General features: G+C 36.3%; 1 protein-coding gene and 1 long non-coding RNA gene across 2 annotated transcripts in view; both read left to right on the plus strand.

The window, feature by feature from the left end:
• LOC127835550 (kyphoscoliosis peptidase-like) overlaps positions 1-14,057 on the plus strand; it is a 143,513-nt gene extending 129,456 nt beyond the window's left edge. Inside the window, exons 8-11 of the mRNA XM_052361985.1 lie at positions 10,155-10,356; positions 10,739-10,869; positions 11,231-11,375; positions 12,820-14,057. Of these exons, the coding sequence (XP_052217945.1) occupies positions 10,155-10,356; positions 10,739-10,869; positions 11,231-11,375; positions 12,820-13,656 (1,315 nt within the window). The 3' untranslated portion in view covers positions 13,657-14,057. The remainder of the gene's footprint in view (positions 1-10,154; positions 10,357-10,738; positions 10,870-11,230; positions 11,376-12,819) is intronic.
• A 2,982-nt stretch (positions 14,058-17,039) lies between these two features.
• Positions 17,040-21,243, plus strand: LOC127836429 (uncharacterized). Its single transcript, XR_008028762.1, has 9 exons — positions 17,040-17,222; positions 17,380-17,573; positions 17,846-17,867; positions 18,005-18,087; positions 18,301-18,321; positions 18,510-18,592; positions 19,015-19,586; positions 19,929-20,024; positions 20,305-21,243. It is a non-coding gene; the product is annotated as an uncharacterized LOC127836429 (long non-coding RNA).
• Positions 21,244-21,694: the final 451 nt, after the last annotated feature.

The following is a 21,694-nucleotide window of genomic DNA, read 5'->3' on the forward strand; positions in this document are numbered from 1 at the left end:
TTGCAATTTACGTTTTTAAATAAATAAATTGAAAACAAAAGTTTAACTATTGTGTGTGTTTTTCACTTGTTCGTCGCATATTCACCGCATGAAATGTGTGTTATCATTGTCAAAGCACACATTAGTGTCAGTAGATAAAAATTATACTACGGGAGTGCGCATCAAATGTGTCCTCACGTGCCTTATTATGAGTATATTTCTTCACTATCGAAATATATCGTATGTTAATATTTGATTTAAACGCAGTTTTCTTTCGACACATTTAAATCACACTTTCATAGCCGCGTCATGCGAAAATGGGTCTTATGCGTTTTGGCCAGCGTATCTTAAACCCAACATGTGCATTTGCACTGTCTGGTCAGAGGCGATGCTGTTCGCTATAAGATCACTCAATGTAATATGGTCTCATAATCTATCTCCTGACCAGACTTTAAGATGCGCAGGCTGACTGGGCTATATATATATGATGGGCGCATATGGAATAAGACCCATTTTCCCATGCCGAGGGTTATTAAAAATCTCATTGCGAATTGCATATGGTACATTTTAGCACAATGCTTTTCTATACAAAATTGAATTCAAAATAGCAAACTTCTAATAAGGGCAACCTATCCAGGCGTTCAGGAACGATTTCCAGACGTGCTGACTGACAACGGCCAACATTGTGGTTGGATAATTAAACGATTTTCATCTTATCGTGACACTATACTATTTCGGTAATGTTTGTTTTTATCATCTTGCAAGCAAAACTGTGTTTATCGATAGTCAATAATATATTTCCAGGACGATTTAGTGAACGAGTTCTGACCTGAAATTCTGCGAGATGGATTTTTACACGTAATTGTTACTGGGCCACAGTTTGCGTTGTTTGAACATACAGAGAGTAGTTCGGAATTCCTGAACAGTGTTACATCCTTTGCGCTGAGCAAAGTGATGTAGCCAAAGTTCATAGGTTTAATCTCGAATCAGCCTATAAAATTTACGAAAATATACGTCTGCAAGCGTTATGTAAAAGTCATTTAAGGTGAAAAGCTTGGGAAAAACTGATACGCTTAAAAAGCGCATTTGTGCTCTATACTTTTGTATAGGTCAGAGTTGTTGACACCGTGTGATCTGCTAGGGTAACAAGTAATGAATTAATAACAGCGTATGGGTCAAAGGGCTGTTTTTATGACAACATTATTCATGAGTAAAAAGTATTGCTCGCAGATTTATTTTTTATTTATTTTTATCAATTATCTTATTGTATATTTTGAATATGTATATGGTGTCAATAATCAAACGCTTTGTACAGGGAATTTTCATCATGATTGAATGCCTTGGTCTTTTTATGTTTCATGACATTTCAATGAGTGACTTTTCCAATCACGACTCTGACGTGTTTCATCTCTTCATGCCATTACAAGGTCGTTTGTCTATTTTGACTTGCCCATCATGAACAATACATACACGCATGGTTATGCATACCTATATTATTTTATGTCATTGCTTTATTGTTGTTGTCTAGTTGTCTCTAACCTCGTATTGCATGTAATGTTCGATCTTTAAATTTGTCAAATCAAAAAGATTGTACATCCTCCATTGATATTATTTTACCGTAGGTAGACGCCCCGCTTAATTTTCTCGCAAACCCACATCCTCCCATACCTGAATCACTTTACTTATAAAAAATGTAAATATATTGGTTTGAATGTTTGTATTGTATACATGCATATTTTAACGGATAAGGTTAATAAGTTCGGAAGGCGGATGTTATGTTTTTTGCATTAAAAAATATACCGGTCAAATTGTTTTTGCCCATTATGGTATTTGGATTTTTTTAACAATGTCCTGTTTTTTAACATAGGTGTTTTTGAATTAAATGCACATCTTGTTGTTTCAACGTGTGGGCATTAATATGTATTTACATTGAATAGGATAAGGGCATTTGCTTATTAAATCCGTTGTAGTTTGTTTTGCAAATAAGGCCGTTTCGGATGTACTTTTATGTAAGTATAAACGTAACCAATATTATACACGAAGCTACTCCCTGTTATTGAAGATATTTTAAAGTCAATAATAAACATACTTCAAATACAAGAATAGCATTTTCATGTCGTATATCGGGTGTTTTTTTTAAATAATTGTCGCAAGTCTTCCATAAGCTTTTCGTAAGAAAGCGCATCAAGACAATTTAAGTGATCGTCTTACGTCTTCAAATAGATTCATTATATGTTCATATTAGTTCAGAATAGGTACATTTTTCTGCCCCTAGAACTTTCTCAACCAACATGACCAATTAGAAAGGCATACATGTATCATCATTTCAAGTATGATACGCGAACGTTGTCATGTTAAAGTGATTGCCTGGAATTTTAGTTCACTTTCCAATTTTAAATAGATGCAATTAAAACACATCGGCGAGTGTTTGCCTGATAATAAATAATAATACATTGCTAATAAATTCAAATACACAATTTGAAAAATCTACGGATACATCAACCATTTGTCCCAAAAATCCTTTGTGTCAATTTTCGATTTTGTGAATGATTGACTTAATAAAGGATATTGTACAGTTCGGTGGTATTCACGCACAATTAGGGTACTAAATTGTTTTACGCAAATTTTTCAATATGCCAACGAGTATCAGATCTTTTTTTTAACACATTCTTTTAAATGAGCAAAGTAAATAAATATTTACGCAAAGATAATGATAAATCCCGAATGTTGTTTACATTTCGTGACGTCATTCGACGTTGCAACGTCATTTCAGCAAAACAACAATATACGATTGGTCAATCGAAGAAATAAGCCAATGAAAACGCTTAAAAAGTATATTACACATGTTTAAGATAGAAATATTCGTTATGTTTATATTACATGGGAAACAGGGTATGGCATGTGATAAATAAGAATGCAAAATATTCGTTATTAAATTATCATATACACGTGATTAACATGTAGCAATCCTACATTTACATACTCTTTTAAGCATGGATAAGCCATGCTGATATTCGTTATATAATGTGTAAATAAATACTTATTGTATTATTTCCATCAATACAAATTGTAATATTTCCAATTACAGAGATACAGGCGAAATAATGGAGTGCAATTGAATCACGAGTATTAAAAATAATCTATTTGATTGTTATTTAACATGCAAACACTGTTTAGAATTTAGCATTTTGATATCGTGATTTCTTCCATGTCCAGTGTTCCACATCCCCTCTGACAACAGCATTCCGTGTCCCCTGTGCCACACCCTTTCCCAGCATGGGGCCTCCCTGGTGCAGGTAAATCACCGGCCAGACAACATACTCCAAGTAAGGACCTCGTGTTGTATACTCTTTGAACATATCCCTCTCAAACAGTTCTCGCGTGAAATTTACGTGCACAAGTGAATCACTTTCAATTTGTGTATTTAACCCTTGTTTTCTGTGTCCGTGTGCTCCGCATTGTTCGATTCGTCTTCTTTTATTATTTGATCTTCACTGTTTGGGTCTTCAAGATTGTTTTGAAAACGTTCCTTGTTTGATTCCCTTTCACCGGTTTCTTGCTGTTCCAAATTTGGTTTTTGGCCATCGAGTTGTTGCTTGACGTTTTCTTCGGTCTTTACATCGATTAGTTCATTCGTCTTCACGGCATGTTCTTCAGCTGTTTGTGAACTTACATGTTGTTGCTCTACTTCAATGGATGCTTTGCGTACATTGTTTGATATTTTATAAATAGAATCCCTGGCATTTTGATCTGAAAAATAACAAGCAGCATACAATATACATTCAATACCAAGTTGAATTAAGCTATCCAAATACAAAAGTATTTATCTTAACATTCGATCACAGGTATCACTATACGTTCAATTGGTTTAAATGCTAACTAGTCGAAAAGAGCCTATACATTGACATACGATGACGACTGGTGGATCGTTTGCATTTATTAGCAGACACAGTTAAACGCAATGCATGACGTAATTTCCTACGACCACGGTAGACAGCATTGCATGCAACTTTTGGTCGGCGAAAACCGAGTGAAGGTAAGCCTGATGTTGCTGTAAACGTAGTTTGTTATCAATTAAACACGACAAATGTGTGAACCTTTTGTTGAACATTTAACTCGTTGTGTTAACTAAGAGTAGGTCCTTAACAAGCGAAACAACAACAGCAGATAAGACATTATTAAGGTAGCGCACCTCTAATGATTTCCCGCGATTTATTTTACGATCATTGCCGATCTTCAATGATCGCTTATTTCCGAGAGATGCATTTTATTTTTTCAATCTTCGAATTTTGATATATGTTTAACTTATTCATTTAGAATACATTATTTTCACTATAAATATTGACTTTGATCCAATTATCATCTGAAAAATACGATTTCGCGATTTCTTCAAAGCTCGACGAGCCTTTTTACCTGTTTACTTATGCATATCTAATTTAAGATTGCATTGTTGTGAAGTTGTCGTGGCCGAGTGGTTAAGGCGAGTGGTTTGCGCGGGATCTTCCCGCGCAGGTTCGATTCCTGCCGACATCGCATACTTTTTGCGACGCGTTTTATTTCTTTTCTAACGTAATTTGATTTAATATAGCACATAAGCTATGTTTATTGTTAAATATGTTGAAAATTGTATGCACATCCTTCAATTTTAAAATTAAAACAACGTTATGGCTAAATTGATTAATTTACTGCTGAAAATACGAATGGTGCATGTTGCATTTTTATTTTTATTTCAAAAAGTAAACGGTAAATCTGTCTTTTTTTTGGGCATTTTTGCTGTATATAGTGTTTCTATAACAACTAAGTTTAAAAAATAACTTAAATGATACTATTTTGAATTTTATGACACTTTGTTTTTAACCGACCCAATTTTTACTTGGCTGAAATCACTTACATTTCATGGCGCTATTCCATAGATTAAAATTTGTAAAAAATAAATGTCTGTAAAATAATACTTATTTCATCTTGTTTAAACTTTAAACACCTTTACTGCATCTGCACACACCAACTGCATGACCATATTTGGAAATTTGAATGAATTATGGAACTTTTATATACCCCAGGGGTGAAAATAAAGTGGACAAAAGCCGAGCGTGAGGGTGGTTTTGAAAAAATCGGTATATATTTTTAAAAAGCATGAAAAGCCTACCTACAAATTTGCATGTAGTTCAGTGAAATAATGCTGATTAGGAAAATAATTAATTAAATTATATTTGGATATGTGCCCATTAGAGGTGCGCTACCTTAAACAAACTATTTAAGTAATAAAAAATCTTCGTATCGTGCTAAAGAGACGGTAAATAATAAAATAATGAAAACATATATATTTTGAATGCGTATTCCATTTTTGCACACATTTTGGTATTTTTTCATTTACAATGTGTAAAATATTTATTTTGAGAGAAAATATTATCTTAAGTGTTCAACGTAACGGCGCAAAAATAGAAGCAGTTATACAACCAATATGAATTGAAAGCCAATGAAGAACTGTTGTGCATTTAGGCATTTTTAAAACGGAACTGCAATTAAGAACGATTGTTTCGATTTTTAGGCATGCGTTCGATTAAGTTTTCGAACCTGGTATCAAAATACACTAATGGCATAACGTATATTTGTTCTAAACGAACCCATCAATATATTATTTATATTAACTGCCCTTGAAACAGAATTATAAACCTTCATTCACTAAGTATTAAATTAAAATCAATTATAATACATTTTGAGGACATTTACCTAAGTCATCGTTCTTCAATTTATAAGTGTGAATATTCGTGAAATATGTGAATAATAATGTTCTAATAATATTTTTTATTGTTTATATCTGATTCCCTGAGCCCCCATTAGTAGCCTTCAAAAGGGATTGCAACCTGCAAGACATCCTAGTACGCAAGAAACACAATAGGATGTTCTTCCGGAAGCCCAACATGAGCGGACTCTGTGGGGCGCAAAGGTGCGCCATTTGATCGTACGTGATGACGGCGGGCTACTTCACAGATCGCAGCGGCAGGAAGTACAGCGTGAGGAACAATGTTGATTGCAAATAATCCAATGTTGTGTACGCGGTCAACTGTCGTCGCTGTAGCAGGTACGTGTATGTGGGAGAGACCGGCGAAAAATGCTAAGTATACAAAGCACCCAACCTGCACAGCGGGACCGTCGTTCTTGTTATTAAGGTATAAGTATGATTAGAACGCTTTATTATACGTTCTTTTGGTGTTTAACGGTGACTGTTAAATTACCAAAACACTATGTCCAACACTATGAGGACTTAGCCGTTTTCAGCACATTTAGGGTTACTAACCCTAACGAAAACGTCTAAGTAAAAAAAAAATGTTTTAGGTATATTATATCGTGATAAGAATGCTTTTAATAGGTGTTTAGCAATTGTTATGCGTTATTTTTCCTTTTACAGGCGACTTTTCACCCAAGAAGAACAACATCGCAATCCGCGCCATGGAGAAAAATCCCGGTAAATGGCCCAAATATGGGTCACAGCGTAGTTCCTTTCTCTATGGCGCGGATAACTGAAATTCAAAAAATAAATATACTGCTCGGCGTTGGCAGCCAGGCGATGATGCCCGATGCAAGGCCTAGCCAGGCCGCATCATTTGCACCCACCCTTGCCGGGCTCCTTCATTTAAACAAAAAGTCGATTTTTTACGGACTTAGCCGTTTTCAGCGAACATTTCGAGCGAAAATTGCTAAGTATACAAAGCACCCAACCTGCACAGCGGGACCGTCGTTCTTGTTATTAAGGTATAAGTATGATTAGAACGCTTTATCATACGTTAGTTTAAACCTATTTATTTTTAGCTCGATTGCGTCGAAAGCCTTAGGCTTATATAAACGCTCTCGAGTCCGTTTCCTGGGCCTAGAATCAGTACTTGGTGTCTTTGGGGGAAATCTAAAGAACGCTCCCACGGTGGGGATCGAACCCGTGACCTCCCGGTCGCAAGTCGGACACCATATCCATTACACCACGGCGACCTATCATACGTTCTTTTGGTGTTTAACGGTGACTGTTAAATTACCAAAACACTACGTCCAACACTATGAGGACTTAGCCGTTTTCAGCACATTTAGGGTGACTCACCCTAACGAAAACGTCTAAGTAAAAAAAAATGTTTTAGGTATATTATATCGTGATTAGAATGCTTTTAATAGGTGTTTAGCAATTGTTATGCGTTATTTTTCCTTTTACAGGTGTCTTTTCACCCAAGAAGAACAACATCGCAATCCGCGCCATGGAGGAAAATCCCGGTAAATGGCCCAAATATGGGCCACAGCGTAGTTCCTTTCTCTATGGCGCGGATAACTGAAATTCAAAAAATAAATATACTGCTCGGCGTTGGCAGCCAGGCGATGATGCCCGATGCGAGGCCTAGCCAGGCCGCGTCTTTTGCACCCACCCTTGCCGGGCTCCTTCATTTAAACAAAAAGTCGATTTTTTACGGACTTAGCCGTTTTCAGCGAACATTTCGAGCGAAAATTGCTAAGTATACAAAGCACCCAACCTGCACAGCGGGACCGTCGTTCTTGTTATTAAGGTATAAGTATGATTAGAACGCTTTATTATACGTTCTTTTGGTGTTTAACGGTGACTGTTAAATTACCAAAACACTATGTCCGACACTATGAGGACTTAGCCGTTTTCAGCACATTTAGGGTTACTAACCCTAACGAAAACGTCTAGGTCAAAAAAAATGTTTTAGGTATATTATATCGTGATAAGAATGCTTTTAATAGGTGTTTAGCAATTGTTATGCGTTATTTTTCCTTTTACAGGCGACTTTTCACCCAAGAAGAACAATATCGCAATCCGCGCCATGGAGGAAAATCCCGGTAAATGGCCCAAATATGGGCCACAGCGTAGTTCCTTTCTCTATGGCGCGGATAACTGAAATTCAAAAAATAAATATACTGCTCGGCGTTGGCAGCCAGGCGATGATGCCCGATGCGAGGCCTAGCCAGGCCGCGTCTTTTGCACCCACCCTTGCCGGGCTCCTTCATTTAAACAAAAAGTCGTTTTTTTACGGACTTAGCCGTTTCCAGCGTATATTTCGAGCGAAAATTGCTAAGTATTCAAAGCACCCAACCTGCACAGCGGGACCGTCGTTCTTGTTATTATAAGTATGATTAGAACGCTTTATTATACGTTCTTTTGGTGTTTAACGGTGACTGTTACGTAACATTTTCTCCCCCATCTGTGTTTTTACGGGCTTTGGACCGTTTCCTGCGAAAATGTTCACAGGAAGCCACATTAAGGAGTGATAGACGGAAAGCAGGGGACGGTCTGTTTAGCGGTAAATCAACACCAAGTAATGTATTATTATTATATTTCAGACATTGACAAAGAGATGGATAGCGGAACACTACCACCCGTCCCAGCTGTGCAAAGACTACTGCTGCGTAAAGACGGAACGCAGACGTTAAGTTTGCCGATTAAGGCAGTTGGATTGACAATGTGTGAGCACTACTAATGCTGGGACATCAGTATAACCAAATTAAAGGTATGCTGTGACAATCCGTTCAGGGAGCTTCCTTCCTGAACATGCGTCGCAGAGAACCTTTTCGAGATGTACTTTCGCATTATATGTATTGTATTATATATTATATATTATATTGTATTATAATGCGTTCGGTGGTTATTTTCCGGTTGAATCATTTTACCCTGGCGGATGTTAGGACTCTGACAACCAGATGGAAAATCCAGACCTCAATTTTGATGATGACTTTTGACCTGCCTTACTATGGGATATATTGCGTATATTTATATGAAGTACAGCGGATTGTTCCGGCTATTACTCCCCCTTCTGTGTTTTCACGGGCTTAGGACCGTTCCCTGCTGTTCCATGAAGCCACATTAGGGATTGACGCGCTTTTGCGCTGTTTACAGGCGACTTTTCAGCCTCTGTATTCACGGGCTTGGGACCGTTTTCTCAAGAAAGCCACATTACGGAGAATGATTCCGTGTGTTAAACAGGCTTGGGACGGTTAAAATTTCGGCCGAATGGCGTTTTTCCCTAAGGCGCATATAAATGCCCTTGGCCCCGAGAGCCAGGTCTTTCACACTATTTCTACACTACACAGGTAGCTTGGCACGCCATTTCCAACGTCTTCTTGGCTTTAAACGCATATTTCGGGCGTTTTGTCTCCGAAATTGCGACTTTTTTCTTTATGCACTTATGTACGTAAGTAAACATTTAAAAAAAAACGACTAAGTCCAAAAGCGCTCGAAAACGACTAAGTCCATGAGCCCTAGATTTTGACATAAGAAAGGCCATATGTCATAAATGACGTTGCAGATCACGGGTTTTTGATGGTTTATTTCGTTTCAGGTAATTTCCCGTTGATTACCCCAAAATAAACAAATGTTTCTGCCATATGTCACATATAGTGCCACAATGATCCATATATGGGCCCAGGATCCATATATGGGCCTTAGATTTTGACATAAGAAAGGCCATATGTCATAAATGACGATGCAGATCACGGGTTTTTGATGTGTTTTTTTCGTTTCAAGTGATTTCCCGTCGAATAAACTAAAAAAGTAAAAATGTGAAAAAAATGATCCATATATGGTCCCGGGGAATCGGGTCAGGATCCATATATGGATCCGGAGTCAATCTCATTTGTTTGTTTTGCGCTTGTTTGCTATGATTTAGTTCAGTGTAAATAAATGCGGAATACAAGAAACGTTTATTTTTGTTTATTAAGATTACATTGATACAACTATTGGTGTCCTGATATTTGAAAACCTTTGTTGTGACAGTGTAAAATTTTTGTAAAGAAAGTATATTTTGACTGATGAAGCGCTACCATTATCAGGTTAAATATCTTCAAATGCACTAGTTATTGAATAAGACGGGCCGCGTTATGAGAAAACTGGATTTAATGCATATGCGTAAAGTGTCGTCCCATATTTGCTTGTGCAGTTCGCTCTGGCTAATCATGGACGACACTTTACGCTTAAATGGTATTTTTCGTTCAAAGGATGTCTCTTGTTAGCGAAAATCAAGTTTATGCGGACAGTGTAGTCCCCGATAAGCCTGTGCGGACTGAATCGGCTAATCTGGGACGACAAATTACGCACGTGCATTAAGCCCAGTTTTCACAGAGCGAGGCTCATTTAGAAGTAAACCATGAGATATATCGGTTTGTCATGATCCACTTGTCAGGTTCGAGGGTATCCCGGTCAAGATCATTCAGGGGATCGTCAAGGGCTACGAATACCAGATCGGCGACATCATCAACTTCACAGAGTCCCACCTGTGGCACTTCTGGAACGCCGTCTACATCAACAAGAACTGGTTCTTCGTCGACTGCGCCTGGGGAGCCGGTCTCGTAGACCGGAAGCGGAACTGGATCCGACAGTTTCAGGTAAGGAATCTCTGGTTGTGTGGGAGTAAGTGTGCAAGGTTGTGCGTGCTGTCAAGTATTTGGTGAGGATCTGCTTTTGTTTTCAACACGAATATTGTATTATTCACGTGTTCATTATTAATGGCAGGACATTTGGCAAATATTCAGCAACACCAAACAACTTAAAAGCAAACAAAACCTAATACAATAACACTAAAGACGACAGCATACTGACCGAAAATACACCATTTTATGATATTGTTTACGGCATTTTTCTTTAAAAATCGAAATGATTTTATCTGTTATTCCATTAAACGGATTCAAACCATCGACCAAAAAATTCCGCACCAATTTCATGGTAGATGTTTTCCTTATATTAATAGTCTTATCTCATGCGGTTCAGGAATTTTATTTCATCGTGGACCCTGACAAGATGATCGTCGACCACTTCCCGTTCATGGACAACGACCTGCGAGAGAGCGCCAAGTGGCAACTACTGGCGTCTCCTGTCAGCGCTAACTCCTTTAATCAGAGGCGAGTACCTTGTTCAAGTTGTAAGGGGTGTGGGTAATGTAGTAAAATATCTCCAAGAACATTCTTTTGAACATTGTTGATTAATGCGAAGAGAACAGATTCGGCAACAGGTATTTGAAACATTCAAGGAAACAGCATTCAGGAACCAAATTATTCAAAAATCCTATTGACCCAATACTATTCCCGAAAACGTTCAGTTATTTAAATTATTTCTTAATAAAAGGAAGTCTTAACAGGAAAGCGTTGCTCCTGTTAACCAAAAGCACGAAATCTTCATAAATTTCCTTCAAAACATTAGCTCTGAACAGACGCCGTCAAATGCGCCAATTAAAGTCAGGCGCATGCGCGCGCACTGTTTCAGACTGAAGCTTGAGCGCGCGGCCCTGGAGTGGGACGTTAAGCCAGTGACGCACACGCAGCACCACATCATCACGGTGCGGCGCGAGATCGAGATACAGCTGCAGGAGGTGGCGGACATACTCGAGGAGTACTCAGTACAATTCCAGGTTGGCTTGTTTTTATGTGATCTGAATTTTTAGCCGTTTTCAAAAGCCGATTTACCAGTACCATGTGCTTGTACATGTGATATAACTGTCAACCGCCTAATTAAATCGCAGTTAGGGGAGAATCGCCGTAAGAATATTTTCGTGACTAATCTTCACGTTATGGCCTAGCGGGGAAGCAAACGCGCGATAGGTCACAGTGGTGATGTGGGATATGGTGTCCGCCTAGCGATAGGGAAGTCACGTTTTCAATTCCCAACGTGGGAGCGTTCTTTAGATTTCCTTCATAGACACCAAATACTGGTTCTAGTCCCAAGAAATGGACTCGAGAGCGTTCAAAATAAGCCCTAGGCTTTCGATGCAATCGAGCTAAAATAAATAGATTTAAACTCAATGCACGATCCTCGGATTTGCAGTCCACCTCTATTCCAACTCATCAAACCGGTCCGTTTTTTAAATGTGATTAGTCATTATTCCCAAGGTCCAATGCTTTGGGATTTGTTTAAGTCTTCTTGTCCAGATGACCCAAATAGTATCAAATGGAGTAATCCTCTTTTAAAAATAAGCTTCTTCACTTCGACATGGATACCTCAAGAGTCTGTATATATCAAAATGAGAAACATAACATTTGCACTGGTCATTTGTTCTTTTAGGTACGTGACATTTAGTATAAACAGGCCCCAGAGTTTGGAATGCCGTGGGTTTCAAATACCCGATAGTAACCAATTGCAATTGAAGCCTTTAATGAAACAAACGTTACAATTTGGTCTTAATTATACCTCGTTGGAAGAGTTTGATTAAGTCATAGGATTAGAGCTTATAGTTATTGACCATAAATAGACGTAATACGGGGTTAATTGGTCTGGTGGCAGGTTGAATCTGGCCTCGATGTCTTAAAAATAATATCCAGTCTGACGAGTCTATACTTACCGCTTATTGGATCAGTTGATATCCCATAGGAGGCCAAGTTCAGAGACGTTTCGATATCCGATCGTCACCTTCTTGTCTTTAAAAAAAAATGTTCACTCGGTGGGGATTAGTCCAACTTGTTGACGCTCTCAAATATTAAGCTACTTTTTATATTTGTAATATTTTAGCCCATATAAAAATTATCTCTAAATTCTTTGCGCGTCTTATAAATAAGACTAGGTGGGGATGAAAGCCAAACGTCTTGATAGAATAAGATATTTGATTGCTTGAAAAACAGACACCGCGATGTTTTATAAACGGTCATCTTAACGTAACCTCTTATATGATGACGTCAGATAATTACAAAAACAACAGCCTTTTGCGTCATGCCTGCGCTATGTTGTCGTTGATTGTATACTCGCGTTATCTGATTACCAGCACCCATATAGATTGTTCCTAAAACATATTAAATGTTCCTAATAATTTTTTTACTCGTATTGAACTACATGTAGATAAACGACACGTTTGCTTGTTTCAGAGAAAGGACGGCAGCCGGAATCTTGATCAGTTTTTCTTTGCGTGCAAGCTGAACAACCGGACGCTCAAGATCACCCTTCGCCCACCAGAACAAGTCGACTACATTCTGAACATCTACGGTCAGAAAAGCCTGGACGCCGCCGGAAAGTCCGAGGTATTGGTTACATACATACTAAAGTGCGTCGACGTGCTCGAGGAACTTCGGCAGTTTCCGCCGAATTTTCGAATCTACGGCGCCGTGCCGAACTATCAAAAGTTTGGTTTTAGTTCCGAGATTACGAAGTGCTGTGAATACACGTGCAATTCCGGTGAAATGATATTACCTATAAAAACGAAACGTAGCGTTAAAGTTATGACTAAACTTGAGCACATTGACGAAAAAGCTGACCTCACTAACTTCTGCCTTGTCACTGCGAAGGATCATGGGATTTCTGTCAAAATGCGATTTCCTTTCGAAGGGTATTACAAATTCACGCTTTTTGGAAAGGAAGACGACGCCGGTAATTTCCGGCCGGTGGCTACGTTTTTAATTGACTGTAACCAGGCTAGTCACGTGCATTCCGGATTTCCGGTTGCCTTCGACGCGGCGCTCGAGCTTAAGTGCACGCTTTTCAAGCCTCTGTGGAAGGACCTTCCGGCGAACTCCACCATCACCGTTGTCATGGGCTGCGAAAACATCGTCAAGGCAAGTCTCATGTACAAAGATCTCGTGATGGACGAGAATCACGTGTTCGAGGGCACGGTCACCACGCCACCTGCCGGCCAACCGTTCACTATATACGGGCAGAAGACGGAGAAGAGTCCGCTGGTGGGACTATTTCACTTCACCATATTTTGAAGCGAAGTAGATCCTAATAAGTTTAGGTTTTATTGATGGCCATAGATGCCAACATTGATATTCGAATATTCTATCATTAATCTTTTCGAATATAATCCCGAACGTCAAACGATGCATATGATTTGAACATTAAAGCTATTGAAGCGAATACCAAAAGTAGTATTTGAATATTTTATCATAAATGATTGGAAAAATGGAAAAAATTCGATCGTATAAGGCAGCACTTGAGAAACGAGTATAAGGCAGCACTTGAGAAACGATTGAGTTACTAAGACTTTCTGAATGGTCAGTAGCTACATACATACTTCTTGAAACAAATGATTAAAGGTAATAACCATGCTCAACTATTTGTTTGTTGTCAGGATTTGAACTTGTGTTACGTGGATGCAAAGTCATGCACTTAGGCCTATGTCACTAGGTGTTCATGGCTTATAAAGTCGTGTTATCAATAAACGTATAATACAAATTATGGATGAAAAGCGTTTATGTATTAAAATAATGTGTGTTTCTGCTTAGATATTTTTGTTTGATTGTAATACTTTAACGAAATATTATTTCAAAATAATACTTAGTTGCGAATGTATTTTCGCTTGTTAATGTTCGGAACCACATTTGTTGGTAAGTTATCATTTTGAAAATCATTATTCACATCCTTTTAAATGTGTGTGTATGCGTGCGCGTGCGTGTGTGCGTGCGTGTGTGTGTGTGTGTGTGTGTGTGTGTGTGTGTGTGTGTGTGAGTTTGTAAAACCTACCAACCGGGGAAAATCGTATGAATACACACCAACAAACCGGGGAACACCTACCAACCGGGGAATTCCCCGGTTGGTTTTAGGCGAAAATCTCTAATCTACGTGTATGAAATACCAAACTGTCAATTTAAATTAGAAATCCAACGCCTTCCCCGATTAGTGGGTTTGTGGCATGCACAAACTATACACAAATCTTGACCAAATTACAATCGAGTGTGTATCCAGGCTAATAACAGTTCCCCGGTTGCGCTGTTTAAAAATCATACACTCGGTATTTATATCATTTAGTGAAAGTATGTTGGAAAAATGGAGTTTCGAGCGAACAAACGCATTAAACTAAGGTAAGTTTTTTAATTATATTTACAACTTTCAATTACTATTAAAAAGCGTTTTTATGTAAACGTTAAAGTAATACTGGAAGACGAATTCTAAAGATCGATTTATATAATATCATTTGATTACAAAGCTTGTTTTATGGTACATATTTCACGAATATATTTTATAAATATACGTTAAACAAAGTAAAGCTCTAGGTAGTTTTTCGTTATATATATATATATATATATATATATATATATATATATATATATATATATATATATATATATATATATATATATATAGTGGAGCTATCCTACTTACCCCGGCGTCGGCGTTAGCGTGAGCGTGAGCGTTGGAATGTTAAAGTTTGCGTACCACCTCAAATATTGTCTATGTCCCTTGACATATTGCTTTTATATTTAGCATACTTCTTGACCAACATGACCCCAATCTATAAACAAGAGCAGACAACTGTAACAAGCATTTTGTAAGAATTATGGCCCCTTTTTCCACTTAAAATATGCACATTATTGATAAATCTTTGTTGAAGTTTACGTACCACCTTAAATATTTTCTATGTCCCTTGACATATTGATTTTATATATTTTGCATACTTCTTCACCAACATAACCCCAATCTATAAACAAGAGCAGACAACTGTAACAAGCATTTTGTAAGAATTATGGCCCCTTTTCCACTTAGAATATGCATATTATTGATAAATCTTTATTAAAGTTTGCGTACCACCTCAAATATTTTCTTTTTCCCTTGACATAAGGTTTCACATTTTGCATACTTCTTTACCAACATGACCCCAATCTATAAACAAGAGCAGACAACTGTAAAAAGCATTTTGTAAGAATTATGGCCCCTTTTTCACTTAGAATATGCATATTATTGGTTATTTTATGTTAAAGTTTGCGTACCACCTTAAATATTTTCTTTGTCCCTTGACATATTGCTTTTATATTTTGCATACTTCTTTACCAACATGACCCCAATCTATAAACAAGAGCAGACTACTGTAAACAGCATTTTGTAAGATTTTTTTTGGCCCCTTTTTCCACTTAGAATATGCATATTATTGGTTATTCTATGTTAAAGTTTGCGTACCACCTTAAATATTTTAATTGTCCCTTGACATACTGCTTTCATATTTTGCAAACTTCTTGACCAACATGACCCCAATCTATAAACAAGAGCAGACAACTGTAACAAGCATTTTGTAAGAATTATGGCCCTTTTTCCACCTAGTAACTTTGAATATTTTGTTAAATTTTGTGTTTACATCGACTTTACTTCTAAAGTATCAAGGCTATTGCTTTCAAACTTAAAATACTTTTTTACCATCATGAGGGTACTGCACCTGGCAAGTTGAATTTTACCTTGACCTTTGACCTTGAATCTGAAGGTCAAATTAATAAATTTTGATTAAATTGCCATAACTTCTTTATTTAGGATCAGATTTGATTCATACTTTGACAAAACAATGCTTACCTGATATACCACAATGGACTTAACCCAAACCATCCCACACGCCCCACCCTAGAAATCCTCCTCCCCCCCAAAAAAAAGAGTTTTTGTTTTCCTTATTTTTTCTAACACGTTAAAAAAACTTTTTTTTTCTTAAGACTGTCCAACCATCCCACCCAAGCTATTGCTATCAAACTTGAAATACAATCTTATTAGTATGTTTTATGTCTTTACAAATGTTCAATAGATTGTGGAAAACATACCTGAACTCAGAATCGTCTATAATGTACCACTTCTTTAAAACATAAGCGATCAATATGTTTCAATTATGGTCCTCTTCCAGTTAGAATATGACTATAGTACCTTGACCTTATTGAATATGAACAATTTCCCCATGGTGGCTTACTTTATACTATCAAGAACTTGAATAGTCGAGCGCGCTGTCTTCTGACAACTCTTGTAGTTTTTCTCATCGACATTTCCATTTTAACATTTAGTAGCCAAAAGGGGCCAAGTCCCCTTGATCTCGCAAGAACGTACTGCCAGAATTACGTTGATCCACCAGGTTTTGAAGTAAAAACCGTAGATGATGTCATAGGTACAAATATTTTTGTATATGGTTATGTTTAAGGTCGTTTAGAAATTATAAAAGAATATCGTAGCCCCTTTCCATTAAAAAGAAGAAAACAAACATGGACTATTGGGTTACTTAATACTGGGCAGATATATGGAAGAAGCATAAAAATTTATTGATTTTTTATGAATAAAACACTATTGGCGCCTATATCTAGCCTTCAATTATATGACCAAAATGGTTGTTAATATAAAATGTCTACAAATATAAATATTTCAGGCGAATGAGTATTTGCCACTAAGCCTTTTTAAAAAGGAGACTTTCTTCTCGAATACAAAGGAGATATGATAACACGAGTAAAGCATGCACGGCAATTAGAAAAGGAGTATGAAAAAGAGGGTCAAGGCAGCTTCATGTACTTTTTAAATACAGAGACAAATCTTGCTGGTAACTACAAGTTATCTTTACTTTGCACATCAAACGTTTAAATTACGCCATTAGAAGAAGACTTATCTTTAGTTTTTTTCACCATAATAATTAAATATGGCATGCGCGTTCTTTTAGTTTAAAGCATCAGAATTGTTTATTTAAATGTCTTATTCAGCATTGACGCTACCAACGATATATTTCATGAGGGTCGAATGATAAATGATGTCGAAAATGGAGACGCAAAACAAAATTGTGTAATGAAAATAGTTGAAGTCAACTCCCCATCTATGCACTATCGCCGACAGAGACATTGCAATTGGCGAGGAACTCCGATATGATTATGGAGTACCAACACTTCCATGGAGAAAGGTACATTCTATTGTTAAGATGTCATCTATGATGGATTTATCACTGATATTTATCACATTTTAAATTAGCTTTAAATGTCTTTTGAATTATCAATTTTATAAATATAGCAAATCAGTTTTATGATTACATTCATGTTCATTCATGAGTTGTTCATTTTAAAAACAGATAGTCAAATATCTTTTTGCCGTGAATTAAAATGTTTAATCATTGAACGTCGTCAAGCTCTACTGTCTAATAATGTGTAATTGTGTAATTGTTATTTGAATTTTCAGAAATGCACGGAGCAAAAAATGGGTATGTTTTACAGTGATTTGTTATTACTACACATGCATTAATACAAATGCGTTGTACTTAATGGTTTCATAACTAACGAACTTTCTAACACTGACTAGATTATGTGTAATACCAATTTTTATTGTTGTTTTGAATAGGCAACACAATGACTACTAGATCTACGGACAGCCAGGAACCAGGACAAACAACATCCATACACACGGAAGAAGTCAATGAGACGGTTTGTAATATTTCGCAAGGTCGAAGCTACTAAGGTGTATTTTCTTGTTGGTTTTGTCTTCAGTGAAATGGGCGTAATTTTGCCTTACTAAGGCGTATTTTTTGGTTAAATACCTTTTAGCCGTGAATTAAAATGGTTTATCATTGAACCTCGTCAAGCTCTACTTGAAATGCGTTCTGTCTGATAATGTGTATTTGTTTTTTGCATTTTCAGAAATGCACGGAACAAAAAAGGGTATGTTTCACAGTGATTTTGTTATTACTACACATGCCTAAATACATATTATGAACATCATGAAATTATTGTCATTGTTGTACAAGGAATTAATGTCAATGTGTTGTACTAAATGGTTTCATGAATAACGAACTTTTTAACTCTGACTAGATGATGTGTTATACCATTTTTATTGTTGTTTTGAATAGGCAACACAATGACTACTAGATCTACGGACAGCCAGGAACCAGGAAAAACAACATCCGTACACACGGAAGAAGTCGATGAGACGGTTTGTAATATTTCACTATGTCGAAGCTACTAAGGCGTATTTTCTGGTTTGGTTTAGTCTTCAGTGAAATGGGCGTAATTTTGCCTTAAATTATATTGTGCCAATATTTATTCCGGGTGATGCTAATTGGTATTTGGGCTTAATATAACACGTACGTCGATGATCATTATATTAACATGTTATAGCACACGATATGCGAATTTTAAAAGAATGAAATATTGTTTACCAGTTGTAGTTACTTTGAACTACTTGTCTTGCAAAATCTTCATATACACAAAGAATTTAGAATTTACACCTGTCAATGAAACTGGTGAGCATGTGTATTAACCACTGTAGTCTATAAACATCGACTTCATCATAATCACAAAAACGTTAATTATCGCTTATCCAAGAAGTGTAATATCATTAATTTTAATTTTCAGTATAAGACTTATACGCTGCCACAAATTGACAAATGACGATGGAGAATAAGATGGATGTTTAACAAAACTGGAAAAAGACCTGTGCCGTTATTTTTACCGTACAGAGATTATTGCAAAACGAGGTCGAATATCTGCAGTACTGTATCCAAGGCAGGTGAAAGAAAATATCGACCTCCTGATACGCAGCAGAAATTCTCTAACAAACTGTTTCAAAAGTAAATATCTTTTCGCAACAAAATCTGCATCATCGCATATTCGTGGGACAGATGTATTACGTTCGATTGCAATTGACTGTGGAGCTGAACATCCGGAAAGGCTTCGTTCTACAAAGTTAAGGAAACATATTGCCACAATGACTCAGCTTTTTAACTTGTCTGAAAATGAATTAGACATTCTAGCTAAATTTTTTGGTCACGACATTCGGGTACATAGAGAATTCTACAGATTACCAGATGGAACCATGCAGGTTGCCAAAGTCAGCAAGCTGCTCATGATGATGGAAAGTGGACAAATTACCATAAATTCTGTCAATTCGCTAGACGATATTGATGTTGACGACGAATGTATTGAATGTATGTCGCATTTTCAGTGTTAAATTCATACAGTAAATTTGTATAATGTAAATAATGGGCTCATTACCGAACTTGATAACCTGAAGTGATAAAAAGAATTACAAACAATTTTCTGAAATATACTTGTGTTATGCAAGGCAATTCTTTTTAATCGGAGACGACCAGGTAAGGTGGAATGTAAAGTCTACACTCATTTTGTGCTCAGTAAGGTTTACATTGGCTACTTCTAATTTTTCAATTTCAATGCACTAACTGCATATTTATTTGGTGTGCTTCGGTTGTTTCCATTATTGTTATATTATTAACTATATATAATTTTTGATCTTGTGATTTACACGACAGATGAACAATATTCTTCTGAATCATCAGAAAATGAAAATACTGAATACCTTGAAACTCTTCTTCCCAGCACCAGTCAACAAGAAATAACAGACAAAGGTATGCATACACATGTGAATGCATTTAAGTTATGTATCTCCAAGTTTCTTATGTTTCTTAGAACATGATTTGCTTTCATGTTATTGTTTGATTAATTAGGCAAAATAATGTTTCCAAATTTATCGTGTGACATCGATGTCATTATCAGGTGCCGTAAGTACCTGGACGCTTTTGTCGTAATTTTGCTATGAAAAATTGTACTGAAGTATATATATTTAATATGAATATCTTACACATGGCAGTTAGCGACGTCATATGGTGTTTTATTATCCATGTACAGAAAAGGGTACTTCAAATACCAGGAGAACAAAACAAGCAGCCAAAAAGCAATGGAGTGAAAACGAAAAAGGAGCTGTTCACAGACACTTTGATCGTTTTTTTGATAATGGGTAAATTACCAGGGAAAAAAGAAATACTTGCGTGTATTGAAAGTGAGAATGACCTTCACAACAGAAGTTGGAAAAATGTCAAAGACGTTTGCAGAAATTTAATTGAAACAAAAAAGCGACGGGGACTTTTAACTCAAAAAAATATTACACATATAATGCACGTTTAGGAGAATACGTTAAAGGATGAAGTTGCTACATGTGTTTTGTGTGTTTTCTTGTTCTATATACTCTTTTCGAAAACGATATATGTGTGCTTATTGTTTTTTAATGTTTTATTAATACGGTTCAGTCAAAAACGATATTTGTTCATAATCATATCGCCGAACAAATTAGGATTGGTATATAGTTCGGCCAAAGAGTGTTTCTTTGTACTTTCTATTACGAGTTTCTACGAGTTACTCACTATACAAGTTATTTTTTACCCTAAACTTGGTGAATATGAATGAATATAGCAAACATGATAACAAATCAATCTAGAAGGCTAAACGTTCAGAGAAGGCACAAAAAAATTCAGTCGGATAAATGGAAACAAACATTTTGTTCAAGCATAACAAACAAAAACTTTAAGATTTAATAAGATAAATGTAAATAACATAAAAAAACTACTGCTAAACTACTGCTACAATGTGATAAATACAAATGAATATTTTGTCAATTTTACAAAATTTGTTTTGAATGACAGGTGTCTGACTTGCAGTTGAGTACTTAATAGTTATTTTAAAGTAAAAATTTACCAAAATGTAAATTATTGCGTAAGTATTGCACTAGAATTGATTAAATGGTTGTTAAATATTACAATAATTTCCTACACAGATTTTTGTGCATTTGTTTTGCGTGTAGATATTCACATTAACTATCAATTCACATATTTGCTTTGTGTATATAATGGTATTTTTATATGTTTTTCATATCAAAATTTCTTGATCTACAAAAATTCGCGAGGAGTTATGCATTTTTTCCCATGTTTTTAATTGAAGTTTGTAATTCAACGGCGATGAAAATTACTAAGATGCCAGATTTAGTTATGTTTTGTCTCATTTATGGTTAAAGATCAATTAACATACCCATTTCCCAGACTAAGATATTGTTAAAACAATGTATCGCGTTTGCGACTGACCTCTTTTATGCATTCTAACAATAGCAATTTACTTGTTTTTTCGAATACTCTTCATATACACACACTTGAACAAGCTGTAGATTATCAAGAACAAAACATATTTGAAACATATATTTATAAGTGATATGTAAATATATGCACAAAGCTAATAATTCATCATGTTT

This window comes from Dreissena polymorpha, chromosome 6 (genome assembly GCF_020536995.1).
Source record: "Dreissena polymorpha isolate Duluth1 chromosome 6, UMN_Dpol_1.0, whole genome shotgun sequence".
In the NCBI taxonomy this organism is placed as follows: Eukaryota; Metazoa; Mollusca; class Bivalvia; order Myida; family Dreissenidae; genus Dreissena; species Dreissena polymorpha.